Raw genomic sequence first — 23,004 nt, 5'->3', positions numbered from 1 at the left:
TATAGACCCAAATCACAAATGTCTCAAAGGACTGCACAAATCATTACGACTACAACATCCTCGGAAGAACCCACAAAAGGGCAAGGAAAACTCACACCCAGTGGGCAGGGAGAATTCACACCCAGTGGGACGCCAGTGACAATGCTGACTATGAGAAACCTTGGAGAGGACCTCAGATGTGGGCAACCCCCCCCACTGAATACAACTAAATGCGTGCATTTTTAAGTAAGACCACCATTTTTAGAGTATAATAAGTCTCTTATTCTTTTTCATAACATTGTTATTCTGAAGTTAACCAATAATAAATCAAATGTCATGTCTGTTGATCATGTTTTTGTTTGGCCATGTGCTGTTTGTCATTTGGACTCTTTAAGTTCCTGTTTTTTTCCACTCCCTTGTCTGGTTTCCTTGGTTACTCATTTTGTCCACCTGTCTCTGGTGGACAAAATGCCCGCTCACCTGCTTCCCGAGCACTAATCAGAGGCAGTATTTAAGCTCGTCTTTGCCAGTCAGTCGCCCTGTGCTGACATGTTTCATGCCTTGCCATAGTTTTGTCCTTCATGCCATGCCAAGTAAGTTTTGTTTGATTTATGTTCATAGTCTGTTTATGCGTTAGCTTTCTTCTTTAGCCCAAGTTGTGCCTCCGCTGTGAGCGATTTTTGTTTGTATCTTTTTTTAGTTTAAATTAAATCCTGTTTTTACCTAAATGCCATGTCCCGAGTAGTCCGTCTGCCTTCCTGGGAGAACGATCCTGCAGCAAGCTGCGACCCCCCCCCATCATGACATAAAATACTTCTTACCATTAATGCGACTTCTTGAACGGGTGCGGTAGAAAACGGATGGATGGATTTAAATGCAGGAGAATGTTTTATATTTTACACGTTATTTTTAGCATTGTGATTACCAGCGAAATTATTCATAATTATCGTGTTAAGCAATGTCAGCTCAGATTTATGAGAGTGAAGTGAATTATATTTATATAGCGCTTTTCTCTAGTGACTCAAAGCGCTTTACAGAGTGAAAGCCAATATCTAAGTTACATTTAAAGCAGTGTGGGTGGCACTGGGAGCAGGTGGGTCAAGTGTCTTGCCCAAGGACACAACGGCAGTGACTAGGATGGCGGAAGCGGGAATCGAACCTGCAACCCTCAAGTTGCTGGCACGGCCGCTCTACCAACTGAGCTATGCCGCCCGAGAGCAGATGCAGTCATCAAAAGAGCCACATCTGGATCTAGAGCCATAGGTTCCCTACCCCTGTTCTAGTGGACTAGTATCCATCCATCCATCCATTTTCTACCGCTTATTCCCTTTTGGGGTCACTGGCGCCTATCTCAGCTACAATCGGGAGGAAGGCGGGGTACACCCTGGACAAGTCGCCACCTCATCGCAGGGCCAACACAGATAGACAGACAACATTCACACACTAGGGACCATTTAGTGTTGCCAATCAACCTATCCCCAGGTGCATGTCTTTGGAGGTGGGAGGGGCCTATCCCCAGGTGCATGTCTTTGGAGGTGGGAGGGGGCCTATCTCCAGGTACATGTCTTTGGAGGTGGGAGGGGCCTATCCCCAGGTGCATGTCTTTGGAGGTGGGAGGGGGCCTATCTCCAGGTGCATGTCTTTGGAGGTGGGAGGGGCCTATCCCCAGGTGTATGTCTTTGGAGGTGGGAGGGGCCTATCCCCAGGTGCATGTCTTTGGAGGTGGGAGGGGGCCTATCTCCAGGTGCATGTCTTTGGAGGTGGGAGGGGCCTATCCCCAGGTGTATGTCTTTGGAGGTGGGAGCGGCCTATCCCCAGGTGCAAGACTTTGGAGGTGGGAGGGGCCTATCCCCAGGTGCATGTCTTTGGAGGTTGGAGGGGCCTATCCCCAGGTGCATGTCTTTGGAGGTGGGAGGGGCCTCTCCCCAGGTGCATGTCTTTGGAGGTGGGAGGGGCCTATCCCCAGGTGCATGTCTTTGGAGGTGGGAGGGGCCTATCCCCAGGTGCATGTCTTTGGAGGTGGGAGGGGCCTATCCCCAGGTGCATGTCTTTGGAGGTGGGAGGGGCCTATCCCCAGGTGCATGTCTTTGGAGGTGGGAGGGGCCTATCCCCAGGTGCATGTCTTTGGAGGTGGGAGGGGCCTATCCCCAGGTGAATGTCTTTGGAGGTGGGAGCGGCCTATCCCCAGGTGCATGTCTTTGGAGGTGGGTGGGGCCTATCCCCAGGTGCATGTCTTTGGAGGTGGGAGGGGCCTATCCCCAGGTGCATGTCTTTGGAGGTGGGAGGGGCCTATCCCCAGGTGCATGTCTTTGGAGGTGGGAGGGGCCTATCCCCAGGTGCATGTCTTTGGAGGTGGGAGGGGCCTATCCCCAGGTGCATGTCTTTGGAGGTGGGAGGAAGCCGGAGTACCCGGAGGGAACCCACGCACTCACGGGGAGAACATGCAAACTCCACACAGAAAGATCCCGAGCCTGGATTTGAACCCAGGACTGCAGGACGTTCGTATTGTGAGGCAGACGCACTAACCCCTCTGCCACCGTGAACTAGTGATGGTGGCGCAAATGCAGAAAGTAAAGTGACGGCCTGCGTCGTCGCTGCGAGCTCGGCAGGACGCGCATGTCCGATGTGGGTCAAGCTGCGATCAAATCCAGTTTGAATTTGAGGCAGACGCAACAAAACAATCTAATCACTTTGTTCTCAACCTGCCGTGAAATCGTGCTTGTGCAAAGTAAAAGTGGAGCTGCAAGTCCTTTTTTTTTTTTTTTTGCATTTTTTTTGCAGTTTTTTCCTCCCTTCTGCAGCCGCGCCTCGCCGAGAAAAAAAAACGCACAATGGCGACAATCCGCAACTGCATGCGCACTTGGCGGGGAATTGTTGCAAAACAAAGAAAAGACCTCCGCTCGGCTGTTTCCGGCCTGGATGTCCGCGCGCCGGCGACCATCGCGCCGGCCGCCGCGGTTGAAGGCTGAGAGCCGCGGGAGGTTCGTTGAGGCGCGGGCTGTGAAAGTTGTGCGGTGGCCATTGGAGCGGAAGGAGGAGGCGGGCACGCACCTCGTGGACGCGCAGCCTGGGACGAGCCGGCCTGGCCATAAAAGCAAAGCACGCCATGCTTCTTCTCTTAGTCTCTTCTCTCCCTGCTGCTGCTACTCAGTTCCCTCGCGGCTTTGGTTATAATCCTGTTTTACCAGCCCTCAAAATGCGTCAAGCATGTTTTAAAGCAGCGTTTTTCAAAAATTTTTGAGCCCAGGCACATTTTTTCATTGAAAAAATCTGGCAGAAATCATTCAATCAATCAATGTTTACTTATATAGCCTTAAATCACTAGTGTCTCAAAGGGCTGCACAAACCACCACGACATCCTCGGTAGGCCCACATAAGGGCAAGGAAAACTCACACCCAGTGGGACGTCGGTGACAATGATGACTATTAGAACCTTGGAGAGGAGGAAAGCAATGGATGTGGAGCGGGTCTAACATGATACTGTGAAAGTTCAATCCATAATGGATCCAACACAGTCGCGAGAGTCCAGTCCAAAGCGGATCCAACACAGCAGCGAGAGTCCCGTTCACAGCAGGAAACCATCCCAAGCGGAGGCGGATCAGCAGCGAAGAGATGTCCCCAGCCGATACACAGGCAAGCAGTACATGGCCACCGGATCGGACCGGACCCCCTCCACAAGGGAGAGTGGGACATAGGAGAAAAAGAAAAGAAACGGCAGATCAACTGGTCTAAAAAGGGAGTCTATTTAAAGGCTAGAGTATACAAATGAGTTTTAAGGTGAGACTTAAATGCTTCTACTGAGGTAGCATCTCGAACTGTTACCGGGAGGGCATTCCAGAGTACTGGAGCCCGAACGGAAAACGCTCTATAGCCCGCAGACTTTTTTTGGGCTCTAGGAATCACTAATAAGCCGGAGTCCTTTGAAGGCAGATTTCTTGCCGGGACATATGGTACAATACAATCGGCAAGATAGGATGGAGCTAGACCGTGTAGTATTTTATACGTAAGTAGTAAAACCTTAAAGTCACATCTTAAGTGCACAGGAAGCCAGTGCAGGTGAGCCAGTATAGGTATATATGTATGTATATATGTATATAAAGGTATATACAGTATAGGTATATATGTATGTATATATGTATATAAAGGTATATACAGTATAGGTATATATGTATGTATATATGTATATAAAGGTATATACAGTATAGGTATATATGTATGTATATATGTATATAAAGGTATATACAGTATAGGTATATATGTATGTATATATGTATATAAAGGTATATACAGTATAGGTATATATGTATGTATATAAAGGTATATACAATATAGGTATATATGTATGTATATATGTATATAAAGGTATATACAGTATAGGTATATATGTATGTATATATGTATATAAAGGTATATACAGTATAGGTATATATGTATGTATATAAAGGTATATACAGTATAGGTATATATGTATGTATATATGTATATATAGGTATATACAGTACAGGTATATATGTATGTATATATGTATATAAAGGTATATACAGTATAGGTATATATGTATGTATATATGTATATAAAGGTATATACAGTATAGGTATATATGTATGTATATATGTATATAAAGGTATATACAGTATAGGCGTAATGTGATCAAACTTTCTTGTTTCTTGTTTAATTAAAAAATGAACCCCAGTAGACCGGGGCTCTCAAACTCAACGTACCTGAGAGCCACTGGATTCAGAGTCTGGGTGAGGCTGGGCCGCAAGAAAAGATTTCTTTAAAAACATATTTTTAAATGTCTTTATTTTCAACACAAAATACAATCAAAATATAAATGATCAAAATGAGGATTAAGAAATGTGAGGCAATGCAAATTAATTAAAAAACAAACAAACAACAGTTTGAATTGGTCCATGTTATCATACTTGCCAACCCTCCCGGATTTTCCGGGAGACTCCCGTAATTCAGCGCCTCTCCCAAAAACCTCCCAAGACAAATTTTGTCCCGAAATTCAGGCGGAGCTGGAGGCCACGCCCCCTCCAGCTCCATGCAGACCTGAGTGAGGACAGCCAGTTTTCAGGTCCGCTTTCCCACAATATAAACAGCGAGTCTGACCAATCACGTTATACCTGTAGAATGATCGAGGGCGAGTTCTTGGTTTCTTATGTGGGTTTATTGTTAGGCAGTTTCATTAACGTCATCCCGGCGCGGTAACAACACACAACAACAGCAGGCACGTTTTACGAAGCAGTTCGTCTGCCGTAAACAGCAATGTTGTGACACTCTTAAACAGGACAATACTGCCATCTACTGTACATGCATATGGTTAGAAAAATAGTGACAGAGAATAGAACAAGGATGGACAATTCAATCCTTAACTCAACAATAAGATGAGTATTATGTGTGTATATGTGTTTAAATAAAGAATCACTTAAATTCTTAAATTCAAGTATTTATTTTATTTATATATATATATATATATATATATATATATATATATATATATATATATATATATATAATAAAAAAATATAGCTAGAATTCACTGAAAGTAAAGTATTTCTTATATATATATATATATATATATATATATATATATATATATATATATATATATATATATATATATATATATATATATATATATATATATATATATTTATATATATATATAAATACTTCTAGCTGTAAATATACTCCTCTTAACCACACCCCTAACCACGCCCCCCACCTCCCGAAATCGGAGGTCTCAAGGTTGGCAAGTATGGTTATTACTGACGGACAGATGTCGCGGTGCGACTGCAGCCAGGCACGTTAGATAACCCTCGTCTCCATGGCAACGTCTCTGTCGCTTTCTCTCATTTGCCGCTTTTCCACTAATGCAGGGGTAGGCAACCCAGGACATTGAAAAAGCCATTTTGGACCCAAACAACACAAATGGTCTCTGTCTGGAGCAAATGTCACGTCAATGTTCGGCCCTCGAGAGCCACATACCACACTGTGATTGGTAGACTCCTTCAGCTCCGCACAAAACGCTGTCAAGCACCATTCATGCAAAACTTGCAGGCCGCACTAACATTAAACTTTCATATTAAGGTGGGGGCCGCAAAATAACGTCTCGGGCCGCGTGTCTGAGACCCCTGCAGTAAACTGTAAAAAGTCGCAATTGTTGGATATGACTTTAAAGCACAAGCAAGCATGCATGACTATAGCTCTTGTCTCAAAGTAGGTGTACTGTCACCACCTGTCACATCACACCCTGAATTATTTGCACTTTTTTGATGTTTTCCTGTGTGTAGTCTTTTACTTCTTGCCTTGCACTCCTATTTTGGTGGCTTTTTCTCTTTTTTTGGTGTTTCCCTGTAACAGTTTCATGTCTTCCTCTGAGGGATATTTCCCGCATCTACTTTGTTTTAGCAATCAGGAATATTTCAGTTGGTTTTATCCTTCTTTGTATGGACAATGTTGATTGTCATGTTATGTACGGATGTACTTTGTGGACGCCATCTGCTGCTCCACAGTAAGTCTTTGCTGTCGTCCAACATTCTGTTTTTGTTGACTTTGCAGCCAGTTCAGTTTTAGTTTGGTTCTTCATAGCCTTCTGTAAGCTTCAATGCCTTTCCTTAGCGGCACTCACCTTTTGTTTATTTTTGGTTTAAGCATTAGATACCTTTTTACTTGCACGCTGCCTCCAGCTGTCGTCTGCATATTGTGATCACGACCAACCATCGTCGTCTCGCAGGTGTTCCCGACATCTACAAAGCAATTAGCCAGCAGCTGCCACCTACTGATATGGTTACTCTGCCGAGCTCCAGACAGCACCGACACTCAACAACGGCACATTATTTGCAGATTGTAATTACTGGTTTCCAAAAAATATTTTTAACCCAATTAGGTTGCACTACATAATCTCCCACAGCACAGCAGATTGTATCCAACAAGACACTAGTGTGTCACGGCACAGTGGTTGAAAAACACTGCTTTAATTACAACACGTTCAGTCAGTCTGCTGCGACAAAAACGAAGAAAAAAAAAACAGCCACAGTTCACTACAAGTTCAAACAATGCAGAAAAAAAGCAAGTTTATACATAAACAATTCATAAATAATGCAGAAATGTGACATGATCTGATCTTCTAGGGATGTGTTCCAGAAAATAAATCAGGACCAGTAAGTGTTTCACGGTGGTAATGAAAATATATAAACATAAACATGGTGTCTGGGATCCTGCGATGTAACTAAGATTTATCTTTGCTATGCTTTTTTTTTGTTAGTGACCACATGCTTGGGGGCCAACTGTCTTCCACTTTCACGAGTCCGTCTCCTGGTTCCGAGCAGGAATAAAACAGCGAGGCGGATAAGTGACGGATAACACAATAAAATCAGTGTCGTTAAATTAAAAGGACTTTATGAAGATCGGTCTGTTTAAAAATCCCCCTCAGAAAATGCATAAACGTGCCAATCGATGGGCCACCGATCAATATCCGCCCATTTCCCTGAAAAATAAGTGATTAATGCCTTTTTATGGCGACAAGTGCATGGCTAGCATGGAAGTATGTGCAATAATCACCTTCATTACAGCAAATAAACTGCATTTCTTATGTAGGGCTGATGAAACCAAATCAATGTATATTGCCATAGACGTGCAATCTATATCAATTAAAAATGGCTAAAATGTTAGATGTACAGTATACCCTATTTCCTTGAATTGCCGCCAGGTATATAGTATGCACCTGACTAGAATTACTGCCGGGTCAAACTCGTTTCGCACAATAAGTGAATTGTGAAGTGAATTATATTTATATAGGGCTTTTCTCTAGTGACTCAAAGCGCTTTTACAGAGTGAAACCCAATATCTAAGTTAGATTTAAAGCAGTGTGGGTGGCATTGGGAGCAGGTGGGTAAAGTGTCTTGCCCAAGGACACAATGGCAGTGACTAGGATGGCACAAGCGGGAATCGAACCTGCAACCCTCAAGTTGCTGGCACGGCCGCTCTACCAACCGAGCTATACCGCCCCAATAATTAGCGCATGCTTAGCATTACCGCCGGGTCAAACTCATTTCGCAAAATATTATTTTTATTAGCGCATGCCTAGAATTTCCACCGGGTCAAACTCGTCACGTCACCAGTGACACTTCACCTGTCATCATTTTGAAAATGGACGAGGCTGATTTCAATCATTTGAAATGGCATGGGACGGCGTGGCGCAGTGGAAGAGTGGCCGTGCGCAACCCGAGGGTCCCTGGTTCAAATCCCACCTAGTACCAACCTCGTCACGTCCGTTGTGTCCTGAGCAAGACACTTCACCCTTGCTCCTGATGGGTGCTGGTTGGCGCCTTGCATGGCAGCTCCCTCCATCAGTGTGTGAATGTGTGTGTGAATGGGTAAATGTGGAAGTAGTGTCAAAGCGCTTTGAGTACCTTGAAGGTAGAAAAGCGCTATACAAGTACAACCCATTTATCATTTATTTTATTATAAAGGGAAGAAGATTAAGAGCTATTCAGTAGGATTTAAGGTCCAAGCTATTGAATATGCTAAAAAGAACAGTAAGCAGCTATGTTTTATTAATATACCGTAGCTGCGTGTGTCAAATATGAGTCATTAAATGACTCCCGCCTCCTGGTGGTAGAGGGCGCTAGTGATCCTTCTTGCGACTACTCGGCTGCAGAAGAAGTGACAACAAGCAGCAAATTTATTTTTTCCTCCCGCTTGCACTTTTAACATGGAGGATTACATATCTAAAATAAAACAGTTTTCTAAACTGGACTTTCAATCGAAGCAGGAGGTAATAAAGGAAGATCTCCATGGAGACAGAGAGATTTTTAAAACTGAAGAAAGATAAGGAAGACTTCTATAAACAAGTTATCGATAATTTTGATCAGAAGGAGCTGCGCATGGACTTTATTTATAAGTAAAGGTAAAACCATAATAACGTTTTTTTTTTTTTTTTATTAAATGTGCTTTTCATGATGGTATTCTTACATCTAGGGATGATGTTTGATAAGAAATTATCGAGTTTGAGCCTATTATCGAATCCTCTTATCGAGTCCAGATAGGTTGTTGTACATGGAAAAAAACAACAATATTTGGTGTAACAAAAGCTCACTTTTATTATATAAGAAGAAAATAAAATCTAATAAATATTGACTGTTACCGCCCTAAAAAAATAAAATAAATACAGTAAATATTGACTGTTGTTACCCAAAGTATATTAAGTGGGATTTTTCAGAAAAAACAAATATATAAAGTAACACAAAAACAACCTGTCTCTGTGATCACTATAGCTGTATAAATAATAATATAGTGTTAAATAACATCAGTCCCTTGGGCACAAAACTGAAAATAATACAACACTTCTGCTACTATTTGACATAACTGTTTGTTATGATGCTTTGACATTTTTGCACTTTATTTCTTTATTGAAAGAAAATTCTATGAAGAGAAAAGTTGTATGCAAATGTGGTTACAATGCTAAAACATGAAAAGTTAAAGCTAAAAAAAAGAAATACACTTTATTGAGTTAACATGATTTCTTTATGAGCTAGGGAATATAACGACTACACTACCCAGCATGCAACGGGAGTGACGAGCATGCCCCGAAAAGTGTTGTTGCATGTCGTCAGCCGGCAGTAAAGGTCAAGAACTCAGCCAACACGCCTCCTCTGCATTATTTATAATTAGACAGACAACACATACTGTACATGTGGTTTTGCTTTGTTGTTCAGTGGATTATGTCTTTTGTTTGGAACTTTATTACACCTTGGAGCGCTTTTTCCCGTCCGTTGTTTTCCTGCTTTCGCTATCTGCGCCTAAAGACTGAGCTACATGACGTCCTTTCTTGTCATGTCTCACCGAGCATTTCTGGTCGGGACGGATTCCAATAAAGAACCAACTCTTTTTCTTTACTATAGTGGTCTCGATAACGGGTACCGGTTATAAAAAAAAAGGGGTTCAAGTCCGAGGACTCGGTTCTTTTCTTATCGAACACCCGGGAAAACCGGTTTCGAGTATCATCCCTACTTGCATCACACTCAAATTTATAAGCGCAGGCCTAAATTTACCGCATGCCTGTGGTAGGCGCCGGAGTGAGAAGAGGTTTTAAAATAATTAGCGCCCCGGCGGCAATTCAAGGAAATACGGTATATGTATATTTGGTAGGTTGCATGAACAAAGGCACTCGCGGTCTGGAAACAGGAAGTGAGCCATGGGACGGACACTGGCATTGTCTTGCTGAAATAAGCAGGGGCGTCCATGAAAAAGACGGCACTCAGATGGCAGGATATGTTCCAAAACCTGTATGTACCTTTCAGCATTAATGGTGCCTTCACAGATGTGTAAGTTACCCATGCCTTGGGCTAAAATGCACCCCCATACCATCACACATGCTGGCTGTTGAACAGTCTGGATGGTTCGCTTCCCCTTTGGTCCGGATGACACGATGTCGAATATTTCCAAAAAAGATTTGAAATGTGGACTCGTCAGACCTCAGAACACTTTTCCACTTTGCATCAGTCCATCTTAGATGATCTCGGGCCCAGAGAAGCCGGCGGCGTTTCTGGATGTTGTTGATAATTGGCTTTCGCTTTGCATTGTAGAGCTTTAACTTGCACTTACAGATGTAGCGACCAACTGTATTTAGTGATAGTGGTTTTCTGAAGTGTTCCTGAGCCCATGTGGTGATATCCTTTCGAGATTGATGTCAGTTTTTGATACAGTGCCTTCTGAGGGATGGAAGGTCACGGTCATTCAATGTTGGTTTCCGGCCATGCCGCTTACGTGGAGTGATTTCTCCAGATTCTCAGAACCTTTTGATGATATTATGGAGCGTAGATGTTGAAATCCCTCAATTTCTTGCAATGTCACTTTGAGAAAGGTTGTTCTTAAACTGTTTGACTATTTGCTCACGCAGTTTTCATCGCAATTTGACTGGAAGCATGTGAACAGCTTCACTTATTTTGATAACAGATTAAACAAAAATAATTGATAATCTATTTTTGGGGACTGATGTCCCTTTGGGACAGAGGACCCTATTGAATTTCTAAGGTTTTATTATTATTATTATTATTATTCTTTATTATTATACCGCCCCTCTTTGAGCTGTAATTTGACCCCCTTAACATGCTTCAAAACAAACCAAATTTGACACACACATCAGGACTGGCGAAAATTGAGATCTAATCAAAAAAAACAAACCCCAAAACTCAAACCTGCGCTCTAGCGCCCCCTAGGAAGAAAATACAGACACAACTGTCTGTAACTTCCAGTAGGAATGTCGTAGAAACATGAAACAAAAACCTCCATGTAGGTCTCAGTTAGACCTATATTTCATCCACAGAGACCCCCCGGCTAAAATCAACAGGAAGTTTGCTATTCCCACCAATACAAAAGTCGGCTAAAAAATGTCAAATCTTTTCAAACATTATCTCCTCTGAGGCGTTTGTCGTTTCGGCTTCAAATAAGCACAGAAGAGAGATTGAATTCTTCTGATTAAAAGTAAAAAGTTTTAATTACTACCCCGGTTTGGATTTTATGAGCCCGCAAAGAACCATTGCGCTGCTGCTGTTGTCAGAAAATGCCGACTTTCTGCTCAGACAAAACCGTAGGACCGTCATACACACATAAAACAAAAACCTCCATATAGGTCTCACTGAGGCCTATATTTCATACACTGACCGCCCCCAACTAAAATCAACAGGAAGTTTGCTATTCCCACTTCAATACAACAACATTCACCATGCATTAGAGCAGGGGTAGGGAACCTATGGCTCGCGAGCCAGATATGGCTAATTTGATGACTGCACCTGGCTCTCGGATAAATCTTAGCTGACATTGCTTAATATGATAAATAATGAATAATTCCACTTGTAATAAGTGTTAAAAATAATGTTCAAAACCTAAAACATTCTCATGTATTTTTAGTCCATCCTTCCGTATACAACCGCACATGTTCAAGAAGTTGCGTTAAGAAGTTATTTATTTATTATTGGTTAGTGTGGGGCTTGTCCTCCTGGGGGTTCTTCAGACCACCAAGCACCGACATGAGAGCCCGTTTCAGGGTTACACTATTGTTTTATTTTTCAAAAAGTCTCTCACTTGCTTTCCAGCAATTGTATTTTTGTCTTTCGTTCTCGCTCGCGCTCCGGCTCCAGCCCCAACCCCGTCTCTCCTCCCGGCTGCTGCTTATAACCGAGCGACATGTGATTAGATAAAAAGGCCCAGGTGGGCCTTCTACGCAGCTCTCACTGATTTCGAGGCCGGTCCTGGCACACCCCAGTTCGCTGCAGGCCGGCGGGTCACGCCCCCTTCATAGTTAGCTTCAGAATAACAATGTTATTACAAAGAATAAGAGACTTATTATACTCTAGAAATGTTGGTCTTACATAAAAATGCACGTGTTTAGTTGTGTTCAGTGTTAAAAAAATATATATTATATGGCTCTTACAGAAATACATTTTAAAATATTTGGCTTCTTGGCTCTCTCAGCCAAAAAGGTTCCCGACCCCTGCTTTAGAGTCTCAAAATGGCGCCACCAAGGCGTCCTTCTAAAAAGCCCAAGCCACTTTACAACTGTTATTACTATGAGACTGATGTATAACATGTGTATACAACTTTTTCTGTGTAATAATCCATCCATCCATCTTCTACCGCTTATCTGGGTTTGGGTCGCGGGGGCAGCAGCCAAAGCGGCCCCGTCCATCGCTGCTTGCAGCTTTAATCTGTATTTGAACTTTGTCTTTGGTAAAAATGTGCACATGTCCTGATTATAGAGAGCAGGAAGCCAGCGTGATAAATGCATCATAGAGACTGCACACTGCCCCCCAGTGGCCACCAGCAGAATGGCAGATGATGACGTCATCTTTGTCCCCTGCAGGCGGACATCTCCATGGCGATGGACACAGACAGTAATGCAGATGAGGAGGGGGGAGACGAGAGCCGGGACAGACACTACGGTCCCTCCCCAGGCCCCGCCTGCCAAGTCACGGCCACCCGAGCGGCCTCCGCCCCCTGCTCGCCGTCCGGCCCTCGGCCCGGTCCCGGTCCCGGTCCCGGTCCCGGTCCCGGCGGTCCCCCCGGATCGGGCCTGGACTGCGTGTTTTTCCAGAGTGCCGGTACAAGGCCCAGCTCCTTGCCCCCCTCCAGCCCCCGGACCCTCCCACACAATGACTGGGCTTATGGTGGCGCCGCCGGGCCTGTGGAGCGCCAAGACCCGGGCATGCAGACCCACACAGGTACTGACGGACTAGAAATGATTTGGTCTCCTCTGGAATCCATTCCAATGTCTTCCTGTCAGCAGAAGTCCACCCTGATGTGCTGAAGGAGCTCGTGCAGAAAGAAGACAAGAAGGAGGACTCAAGTCCTCTCTCAGACCAGCTGGTCCCGGACTACGCAGCACAACTGGTAAACACCCTCAGCCTTTCCACCTCCTCATTCCCTACTTCCTCATTCCCTACTTCCTCATTCCCTACTTCCTCATTCCCTACTTCCTGGTGTGTTCCCTGCAGGAGAGGAGCGCAGACGTGTCCGAGGGACGCACGCAGCTTTTGTCACCGTCAGAGGACTGTGAGTCAACACCTTTTACCTCTTAAAAACTGCAAAGGAGTTCTTGGAATGCACACAAATGTTACAAATAAGAACACCAATGCTAATAGATCAATATAGAGGATCTTTGACAGGAGTTTTTCTCCTTAAATACAGCTGCACACTTCCCAGTCCCGTCATATAGGAGATCTTTGTCCAGCATGTTTGTAACAAGTCCTTAAAACAGTCACATACTCCTGTCACATAGATGATCTTCGCATGTTTATTAAGAATCCTTAAAAAAGTCGCATACTCCTGTCACATAGATGATCTTTGTCTAGCATGTTTATTAAGAGTCTTTAAAACAGTCACATACTCCTGTCACATAGATGATCTTTGTCTAGCATGTTTGTAACAAGTCCTTAAAACAGTCGCATACTCCTGTCACATAGATGATCTTTGTCTAGCATGTTTATTAAGAGTCTTTAAAACAGTCGCATACTCCTGTCACATAGATGATCTTTGTCTAGCATGTTTGTAACAAGTCCTTAAAACAGTCGCATACTCCTGTCACATAGATGATCTTTGTCTAGCATGTTTATTACAAGTCCTTAAAACAGTCGCATACTCCTGTCACATAGATGATCTTTGTCTAGCATGTTTATTACAAGTCCTTAAAACAGTCACATACTCCTGTCACATAGATGATCTTTGTCTAGCATGTTTGTAACAAGTCCTTAAAACAGTCACATACTCCTATCACATAGATGATCTTTGTCTAGCATGTTTATTACAAGTCCTTAAAACAGTCACATACTCCTATCACATAGATGATCTTTGTTTAGCATGTTTGTAACAAGTCTTTAAAACAGTCACATACTCCTGTCACATAGATGATCTTTGTCTAGCATGTTTATTAAGAGTCTTTAAAACAGTCGCATACTCCTCTCACATAGATGATCTTTGTCTAGCATGTTTATTACAAGTCCTTAAAACAGTCGCATACTCCTCTCACATAGATGATCTTTGTTTAGCATGTTTGTAACAAGTCTTTAAAACAGTCACATACTCCTGTCACATAGATGATCTTTGTTTAGTATTTTGTAACAAGTCTTTAAAACAGTCACATACTCCTGTCACATAGATGATCTTTGTCTAGCATGTTTATTAAGAGTCTTTAAAACAGTCGCATACTCCTCTCACATAGATGATCTTTGTCAAGCATTTTTGTAACAAGTCTTTAAAACAGTCGCATACTCCTGTCACATAGATGATCTTTGTCTAGCATGTTTATTACAAGTCCTTAAAACAGTCGCATACTCCTCTCACATAGATGATCTTTGTCAAGCATTTTTGTAACAAGTCCTTAAAACAGGTGGATACTCCTCTCACATAGATGATCTTTGTCTAGCATTTTTGTAACAAGTCCTTAAAACAGTCACATACTCCTGTCACATAGATGATCTTTGTCTAGCATTTTTGTAACAAGTCCTTAAAACAGTCACATACTCCTGTCACATAGATGATCTTTGTCTAGCATGTTTATTAAGAGTCCTTAAAAAAGTCGCATACTCCTGTCACATAGATGATCTTTGTCTTGCATGTTTATTACAAGTCCTTAAAACAGTGGCATACTCCTGTCGCATAGATGATCTTTGTCTAGCATTTTTGTAACAAGTCCTTAAAACAGTCGCATACTCCTGTCACATAGATGATCTTTGTCTAGCATGTTTATTAAGAGTCCTTAAAAAAGTCGCATACTCCTGTCACATAGATTATCTTTGTCCAGCATGTTTGTAATAAGTCCTTAAAACTGTCGCACACTCCTATCACATAGATGATCTTTGTCTAGCATGTTTATTACAAGTCCTTAAAACAGTTGCATACTCCTCTCACATAGATGATCTTTGTCTAGCATGTTTATTACAAGTCCTTAAAACAGTTGCATACTCCTCTCACATAGATGATCTTTGTCCAGCATGTTTGTAACAAGTCCTTAAAACTGTCGCACACTCCTATCACATAGATGATCTTTGTCTAGCATGTTTATTACAAGTCCTTAAAACAGTCACATACTCCTGTCACATAGATGATCTTTGTCTAGCATGTTTATTACAAGTCCTTAAAACAGTTGCATACTCCTCTCACATAGATGATCTTTGTCTAGCATGTTTATTAAGAGTCCTTAAAACAGCACATACTCCTGTCACATAGATGATCTTTGTTTAGCATTTTTGTAACAAGTCTTTAAAACAGTCACATACTCCTGTCGCATAGATGATCTTTGTCTAGCATTTTTGTAACAAGTCCTTAAAACAGTCACATACTCCTGTCACATAGATGATCTTTGTCTAGCATGTTTATTACAAGTCCTTAAAACAGTCGCATACTCCTCTCACATAGATGATCTTTGTCAAGCATTTTTGTAACAAGTCTTTAAAACAGTCACATACTCCTGTCACATAGATGATCTTTGTCTAGCATTTTTGTAACAAGTCCTTAAAACAGTCACATAATCCTGTCACATAGATGATCTTTGTCTAGCATGTTTATTACAAGTCCTTAAAACAGTCGCATACTCCTCTCACATAGATGATCTTTGTCAAGCATTTTTGTAACAAGTCTTTAAAACAGTCACATACTCCTGTCACATAGATGATCTTTGTCTAGCATTTTTGTAACAAGTCCTTAAAACAGTCACATAATCCTGTCACATAGATGATCTTTGTCTAGCATGTTTATTAAGAGTCCTTAAAACAGCACATACTCCTGTCACATAGATTATCTTTGTTTAGCATGTTTGTAACAAGTCTTTAAAACAGTCACATACTCCTGTCACATAGATGATCTTTGTCTAGCATTTTTGTAACAAGTCCTTAAAACAGTCGCATACTCCTGTCACATAGATGATCTTTGTCTAGCATTTTTGTGACAAGTCCTTAGAACAGTCGCATACTATTGTCACATAGATGATCTTTGTCTAGCATGTTTATTACAAGTCTTTAAAACAGTCGCATACTCCTGTCACATAGATGATCTTTGTCTAGCATTTTTGTGACAAGTCCTTAGAACAGTCGCATACTATTGTCACATAGATGATCTTTGTCTAGCATGTTTATTACAAGTCTTTAAAAAAGTTGCATACTCCTGTCACATAGATGATCTTTGTCTAGCATTTTTGTAACAAGTCCTTAAAACAGTCGCATTCTCCTGTCACATAGATGATCTTTGTCTAGCATTTTTGTAACAAGTCCTTAAAACAGTCACATACTCCTGTCACATAGATGATCTTTGTCTAGCATGTTTATTAAGAGTCCTTAAAAAAGTCGCATACTCCTGTCACATAGATGATCTTTGTCTAGCATTTTTGTAACAAGTCCTTAAAACAGTCACATACTCCTGTCACATAGATGATCTTTGTCTAGCATGTTTATTAAGAGTCCTTAAAAAAGTCGCATACTCCTGTCACATAGATGATCTTTGTCTAGCATTTTTGTAACAAGTCTTTAAAACAGTCACATACTCCTGTCACATAGATGATCTTTGTCAAGCATTTTTGTAACAAGTCTTTAAAACAGTCGCATACTCCTGTCACATAGATGATCTTTGTCTAGCATGTTTATTACAAGTCCTTAAAACAGTCGCATACTCCTCTCACATAGATGATCTTTGTCTAGCATTTTTGTAACAAGTCCTTAAAACAGTCACATACTCCTGTCACATAGATGATCTTTGTCTAGCATGTTTATTAAGAGTCCTTAAAAAAGTCGCATACTCCTGTCACATAGATGATCTTTGTCTAGCATTTTTGTAACAAGTCCTTAAAAGAGTCACATACTCCTGTCGCATAGATGATCTTTGTCTAGCATTTTTGTAACAAGTCCTTAAAACAGTCACATACTCCTGTCACATAGATGATCTTTGTCTAGCATGTTTATTAAGAGTCCTTAAAAAAGTCGCATACTCCTGTCACATAGATGATCTTTGTCTAGCATTTTTGTAACAAGTCCTTAAAAGAGTCACATACTCCTGTCGCATAGATGATCTTTGTCTAGCATTTTTGTAACAAGTCCTTAGAACAGTCGCATACTCCTGTCACATAGATTATTTGTTACTGTTTTTTTTCAAGTCGCTTGGTAAAAGCAGGAAATTATTTCTGTCATATATATAGGATCTTTGACAGGAGGTTTTTTTTGCAGTTGGTCCTTAAAAACAGTAGCACTCTCCTGTCACATATAAGATCTTTGACTAGAGTTTTTACCCAAGGTCCTTAAAAACAGCAGAGCAGTCTTGTCATAATAGAAAACCTTTGACGGGCTGTTTTGCAGTTGGTCTTTAAAACAGCAGCTCTCTCCCATCATATAGAAGATCTTTGACTGGCATTTTCAAACTAGGTCCTTAAAAACAGTCGCACATTCCTGTCACATTGAGGATCTTTGACTACAGTTTTTACGGTCGGTCCCTAAAAAGAGGGGAGCAATATTTCAGAGGTGATTATTCAAGTCGTATTCCTAAACATTCTATCCTTAGATTGAGTGTAAATCTGCTGAAAAAGGCGATCCTGTCCCAGAGTGAAAGAAAGTCCCTGTGGACGTGATATTTGATGAGAGTGGGAGTGTGGAATCTTTCTCCGTGGAAGTTCAAGATGAGCACATTTGAAGCAAAAAGTGTGCTTGAGTTGGTTAGTAATTGATGGCACTAGTCATTGTCGTTATCTAAGAAAAGCACGTAACAGATGTGACATGTTGGCGTTTATGAGCCTGGTCACATGACAGAAAACCTTTGCTCACCAGAGAACATGTCATCATTAAAGCTGCAAGAAGTAACAGACCTGACCGACTTTTGCTGGTGTTTCCTGCCTTTACCCATTCAACATATCTTTACCTGCACGTTACCTACCGTCTCTGTATCCTGGAGTCAAACTGGTGCCTCCTTCTGTCCCCCAGTCAACATATCTTTACCCGCACAGTACCTACCTTCTCTGCATTGTGTGGTCATTCTTTGAAGGCTCGTAAAATCAAAACCGGAGCAGTTAGAAGAACTCTTTGCGCAACTTTTATTTAGAAGGGTTCAATCTCTTTCCTGTGCAAGTTTGAAGCCGACACAACAAACGCGCTCAGAGAAGATAATGTTTGGAAAAAGGTGACGGGTTCTTACAAAACTTTTGTTTTGAAGGGGTAATTGCCAACTTCCTGTTGATTTTTGCTGAAGGATGCCATTTAATGAAATGTAGGTCTAAGTGAGACCTTCATAGAGTTTTTTGTTTAATGTCTCTATGACATTCCCAATGGAAGTTAAATGCAGTTTTGTCTGTGTTTTCTTCCCAAGAGCAGTTTTGTCAGTGTTTTATTCCTAGGGGGCTCTAGAGCGCAATTTTGTGTTTTGGGGTTTGGTTTTTTATTAGATCGCAATTTTCACCAGTCCTGATGGGTGTGTCGAGTTTGGTGAGTTTTGAAGAATTTTAAGGGGGTCAAATTACAGCTCAAAGAGGCAAAAATGACATTTTTTAGGAAACTTTTGTTATAAAGGGGTTTTTGCCAACTTCCTGTTGATTTTTGCTGAATGATGCCATTTAATGAAATGTAGGTCTAAGTGAGACCTACATATGACATTCCCAATGGAAGTTACAAGCAGTTTTGTCTGCGTTTTCTTCCCAAGAGCAGTTTTGTCAGTGTTTTATTCCTAGGGGGCGCTAGAGCGCAATTTTGTGTTTTTTTTTTTGTTTTTTTGTTTTTTAATTAGATAGCAATTTTCACCAGTCCTGATGTGTGTGTCGAGTTTGGTGAGTTTTGAAAAATTTTAAGGGGGTCAAATTACAGCTCAAAGAGGCAAAAATGACATTTTTTTAGGAAACTTTTGTTTTAAAGGGGTTTTTGCCAACTTCCTGTTGATTTTTGCTGAATGATGCCATTTAATGACATGTAGGTCTAAGTGAGACCTACATATGACATTCCCAATGGAAGTTACAGGCAGTTTTGTCTGTGTTTTCTTCCCAAGAGCAGTTTTGTCAGTGTTTTATTCCTAGGGGGCGCTAGAGCGCAATTTAGTGGTTTTTTTTATTTTTTTTTAATTAGATCGCAATTTTCACCAGTCCTGATGTGTGTGTCGAGTTTGGTGAGTTTTGAAGAATTTTAAGGGGGTCAAATTACAGCTCAAAGAGGCAAAAATGACATTTTTTTAGGAAACTTTTGTTTTAAAGGGGTTTTTGCCAGCTTCCTGATGATTTTTGCTGAATGATGCCATTTAATGAAATGTAGGTCTAAGTGGGACCTACATATGACATTCCCAATGGAAGTTACAAGCAGTTATGTCTGCGTTTTCTTCCCAAGAGCAGTTTTGTCAGTGTTTTATTCCTAGGGGGCGCTAGAGCGCAATTTTGTTTTTTGGGGTTTGGTTTTTTTATTAGATCGCAATTTTCACCAGTCCTGATGGGTGTGTCGAGTTTGGTGAGTTTTGAAGAATTTTAAGGGGGTCAAATTACAGCTCAAAGAGGCAAAAATGACATTTTTTAGGAAACTTTTGTTTTAAAGGGGTTTTTGCCAACATCCTGTTGATTTTTGCTGAATGATGCCATTTAATGAAATGTAGGTCTAAGTGAGACCTACATATGACATTCCCAATGGAAGTTACAAGCAGTTTTGTCTGCGTTTTCTTCCCAAGAGCAGTTTTGTCAGTGTTTTATTCCTAGGAGGCGCTAGAGCGCAATTTTGTGTTTTGGGGTTTGGTTTTTTTATTAGATTGCAATTTTCACCAGTCCTGATGTGTGTGTCGAGTTTTGAAGCATTTTAAAGGGGTCAAATTACAGCTCAAAGAGGCAAAAATGACATTTTTTAGGAAACTTTTGTTTTAAAGGGGTTTTTGCCAACTTCCTGTTGATTTTTGCTGAATGATGCCATTTAATGAAATGTAGGTCTAAGTGAGACCTACATATGACATTCCCAATGGAAGTTACAAGCAGTTTTGTCTGTGTTTTCTTCCCAAGAGCACTTTTGTCAGTGTTTTATTCCTAGGGGGCGCTAGAGCGCAATTTTGTGTTTTTATTTATTATTATTTTTTTAAATTAGGTCGCAATTTTCACCAGTCCTGATGGGTGTGTAGAGTTTGGTGAGTTTTGAAGAATTTTAAGGGGGTCAAATTACAGCTCAAAGAGGCAAAAATGACATTGTTTAGGAAACTTTTGTTTTAAAGGGGGTTTTGCCAACTTCCTGTTGATTTTTGCTGAAGGAAGTCGGTGTATGAAATCTAAGTCTAAGTCAGAACTACATAGAGGTTTTTGTTTCATGTCTCTACAACATTCCTAACGGAAGTTACAAGCAGTTTTGTATGTGTTATTTCCTAGGGGGCGCCGTTGGATTTTGGTTTTTTGATTAAATTCGGTCCCTTCTGAAAGATCTAATGTGAGCTGTTATCGGTGTGTGTGTTGCACAGGTACCTTGAAGAAGAGCGCAGAGACACTGTCCTCCTTCCCGCAGGCCAACCAGGTCCTGGTGAATGGTGATCAGAGCCAAGACGTGTGAGTGTCTCATCGTCACAAAGGAGATGTTTTCCTGGTCTTGTAACACACGTCTCCTGGCAGCTCGGTGAAGAAGGAGAAGATGAGTCCGAACTTGCTGCAGTGGAGCGTGGCGGACGTGGTCACTTACTTCTCTGAGGCTGGCTTCCCAGAGCAGGCTTTGGCCTTCAGGATGCAGGTTGGTGCTTCATGCAGCTTTTATTGTGTCCTTATTGACATGTTGGCCCTTTTGAAACCAAATGAAAGTCCTTCCCCTGCCTCACACAGTTGTGGACAAAGGGGTGTACCTCGCCCCATCTTTTCTTGTGAAAGACTGAGCATTTTTTGGGAAGCTGTTTTTATAGCCAATCATGGCACCCACCTGTTCCCAATTAGCCTGCACACCTGTGGGATGTTCCAAATAAGTATTTGATGAGTATTCCTCAATTTTATCAGTATTTTTTGCCACCTTTCCCAACTTCTTTGTCACGTGTTGCTGGCATCAAATTCTAAAGTTAATGATTCTTCGCACACAAAAAAAAGTTTATGAGTTTGAACATCAAATATGTTGTCTTTGTAGCATATTCAACTGAATATGGCTTGAAAAGGATTTGCAAATCATTGTATTCTGTTTATATTTACATCTAACACAATTTCCCAACTCATATGGAAACGGGGTTTGTACTTTGTTTTCGCAATCAAGAATATTTCAGTTGTGGGGACATTGTTAATTGTCATGTCATGTTCAGATGTACAATGTCTTTGCGCCACAGTAAGTCTTTGCTGTCGTCCAGCATTCTGTTTTTTGTTTACTTTGTAGCCAGTTTAGTTTTAGTTTTGTTCTGCATAGCCTTCCCTAAGCTTCAATGCCTTTTCTTAGGGGCACTCACCTTTTTGTTTATTATTGGTTTAAGCATTAGACACCTTTTTACCTGAACACTGCCTCCTGCCGTTCCCGACATCTACAAAGCAATTAGCTACCTGCTGCCACCTACTGATATGGAAGAGTATTACAGGGTTACTCTGCCGAGCTCTAGACAGTACCGACACTCAACAACAACAGACTATAATTACTGGTTGGGGGCTTAACGGTGGCAGAGGGGTTAGTACGTCTGCCTCACAATACGAAGTTCCTGCAGTCCTGGGTTCGAATCCAGGCGCGGGATCTTTCTGTGTGGAGTTTGCATGTTCTCCCCGTGAATGCGTGGGTTCCCTCCGGCTTCCTCCCACTTCCAAAGACATGCACCTGGGAATAGGCCCCTCCCACCTCCAAAGACATGCACCTGGGGATAGGCCCCTCCCACCTCCAAAGACATGCACCTGGGGATAGGTTGATTGGCAACACTAAATGGTCCCTAGTGTTTGAATGTGAGTGTGAATGTTGTCTGTCTGTGTTGGCCCTGCGATGAGGTGGCGACTTGTCCAGGGTGTACCCCGCCTTCCGCCCGATTGTAGCTGAGATAGGCGCCAGCGCCCCCCGCGACCCCGAAAGGGAATAAGCGATAGAAAATGGATGGATGGATGGATGGAATTACTGGTTGGCAAAACATATTTTTAACCCAAATAGGTGAAATTAGATAATTTCCCACGGCACAGTGGTTGAAAAACACTGGACTACACACACTTTCAACACTTGAAATGTTTTAACAATTTCAGATTTTTCTTTTGATATTAAAATATATATGTTTTATGGCCTTTGTAAAAATAAAAATAAACATTTTTTTTATGTGAATTATATTTATATAGCGCTTTTCTCAAGTGACTCAAAGCGCTTTACATAGTGACACCCAATATCTAAGTTACATTTTAAACCAGTGTGGGTGGCACTGGGAGCAGGTGGGTAAAATGTCTTGCCCAAGGACACAACGGCAGTAACTATGGCCGCCACAAGCGGGAATCGAACCTGCAACCCTCAAGTTGCTAGCACGGCCACTCTACCAACCGAGCTATGCCGCCCCATGGGAAAATGCAGAACATGCAGTGTTTCTCCAAAATAAGTTGAATTTGGTTAATTC

The 23,004-nt window shown here is 41.6% G+C and overlaps 1 protein-coding gene across 1 annotated transcript in view; it reads left to right on the top strand.

The window, feature by feature from the left end:
• The window catches only part of samd1a (sterile alpha motif domain containing 1a), a 29,549-nt gene that overhangs the window by 5,773 nt on the left and 772 nt on the right, over window positions 1-23,004 (top strand). Inside the window, exons 2-6 of the mRNA XM_061905174.1 lie at window positions 12,851-13,208; window positions 13,274-13,377; window positions 13,482-13,539; window positions 20,926-21,010; window positions 21,074-21,188. Coding sequence (XP_061761158.1) covers window positions 12,851-13,208; window positions 13,274-13,377; window positions 13,482-13,539; window positions 20,926-21,010; window positions 21,074-21,188 — 720 coding nt within the window. The remainder of the gene's footprint in view (window positions 1-12,850; window positions 13,209-13,273; window positions 13,378-13,481; window positions 13,540-20,925; window positions 21,011-21,073; window positions 21,189-23,004) is intronic.

This window comes from Nerophis ophidion, linkage group LG07 (genome assembly GCF_033978795.1).
Source record: "Nerophis ophidion isolate RoL-2023_Sa linkage group LG07, RoL_Noph_v1.0, whole genome shotgun sequence".
NCBI lineage: Eukaryota > Metazoa > Chordata > Actinopteri > Syngnathiformes > Syngnathidae > Nerophis > Nerophis ophidion.
This window is presented reverse-complemented; position numbering and strand designations above follow the sequence as displayed.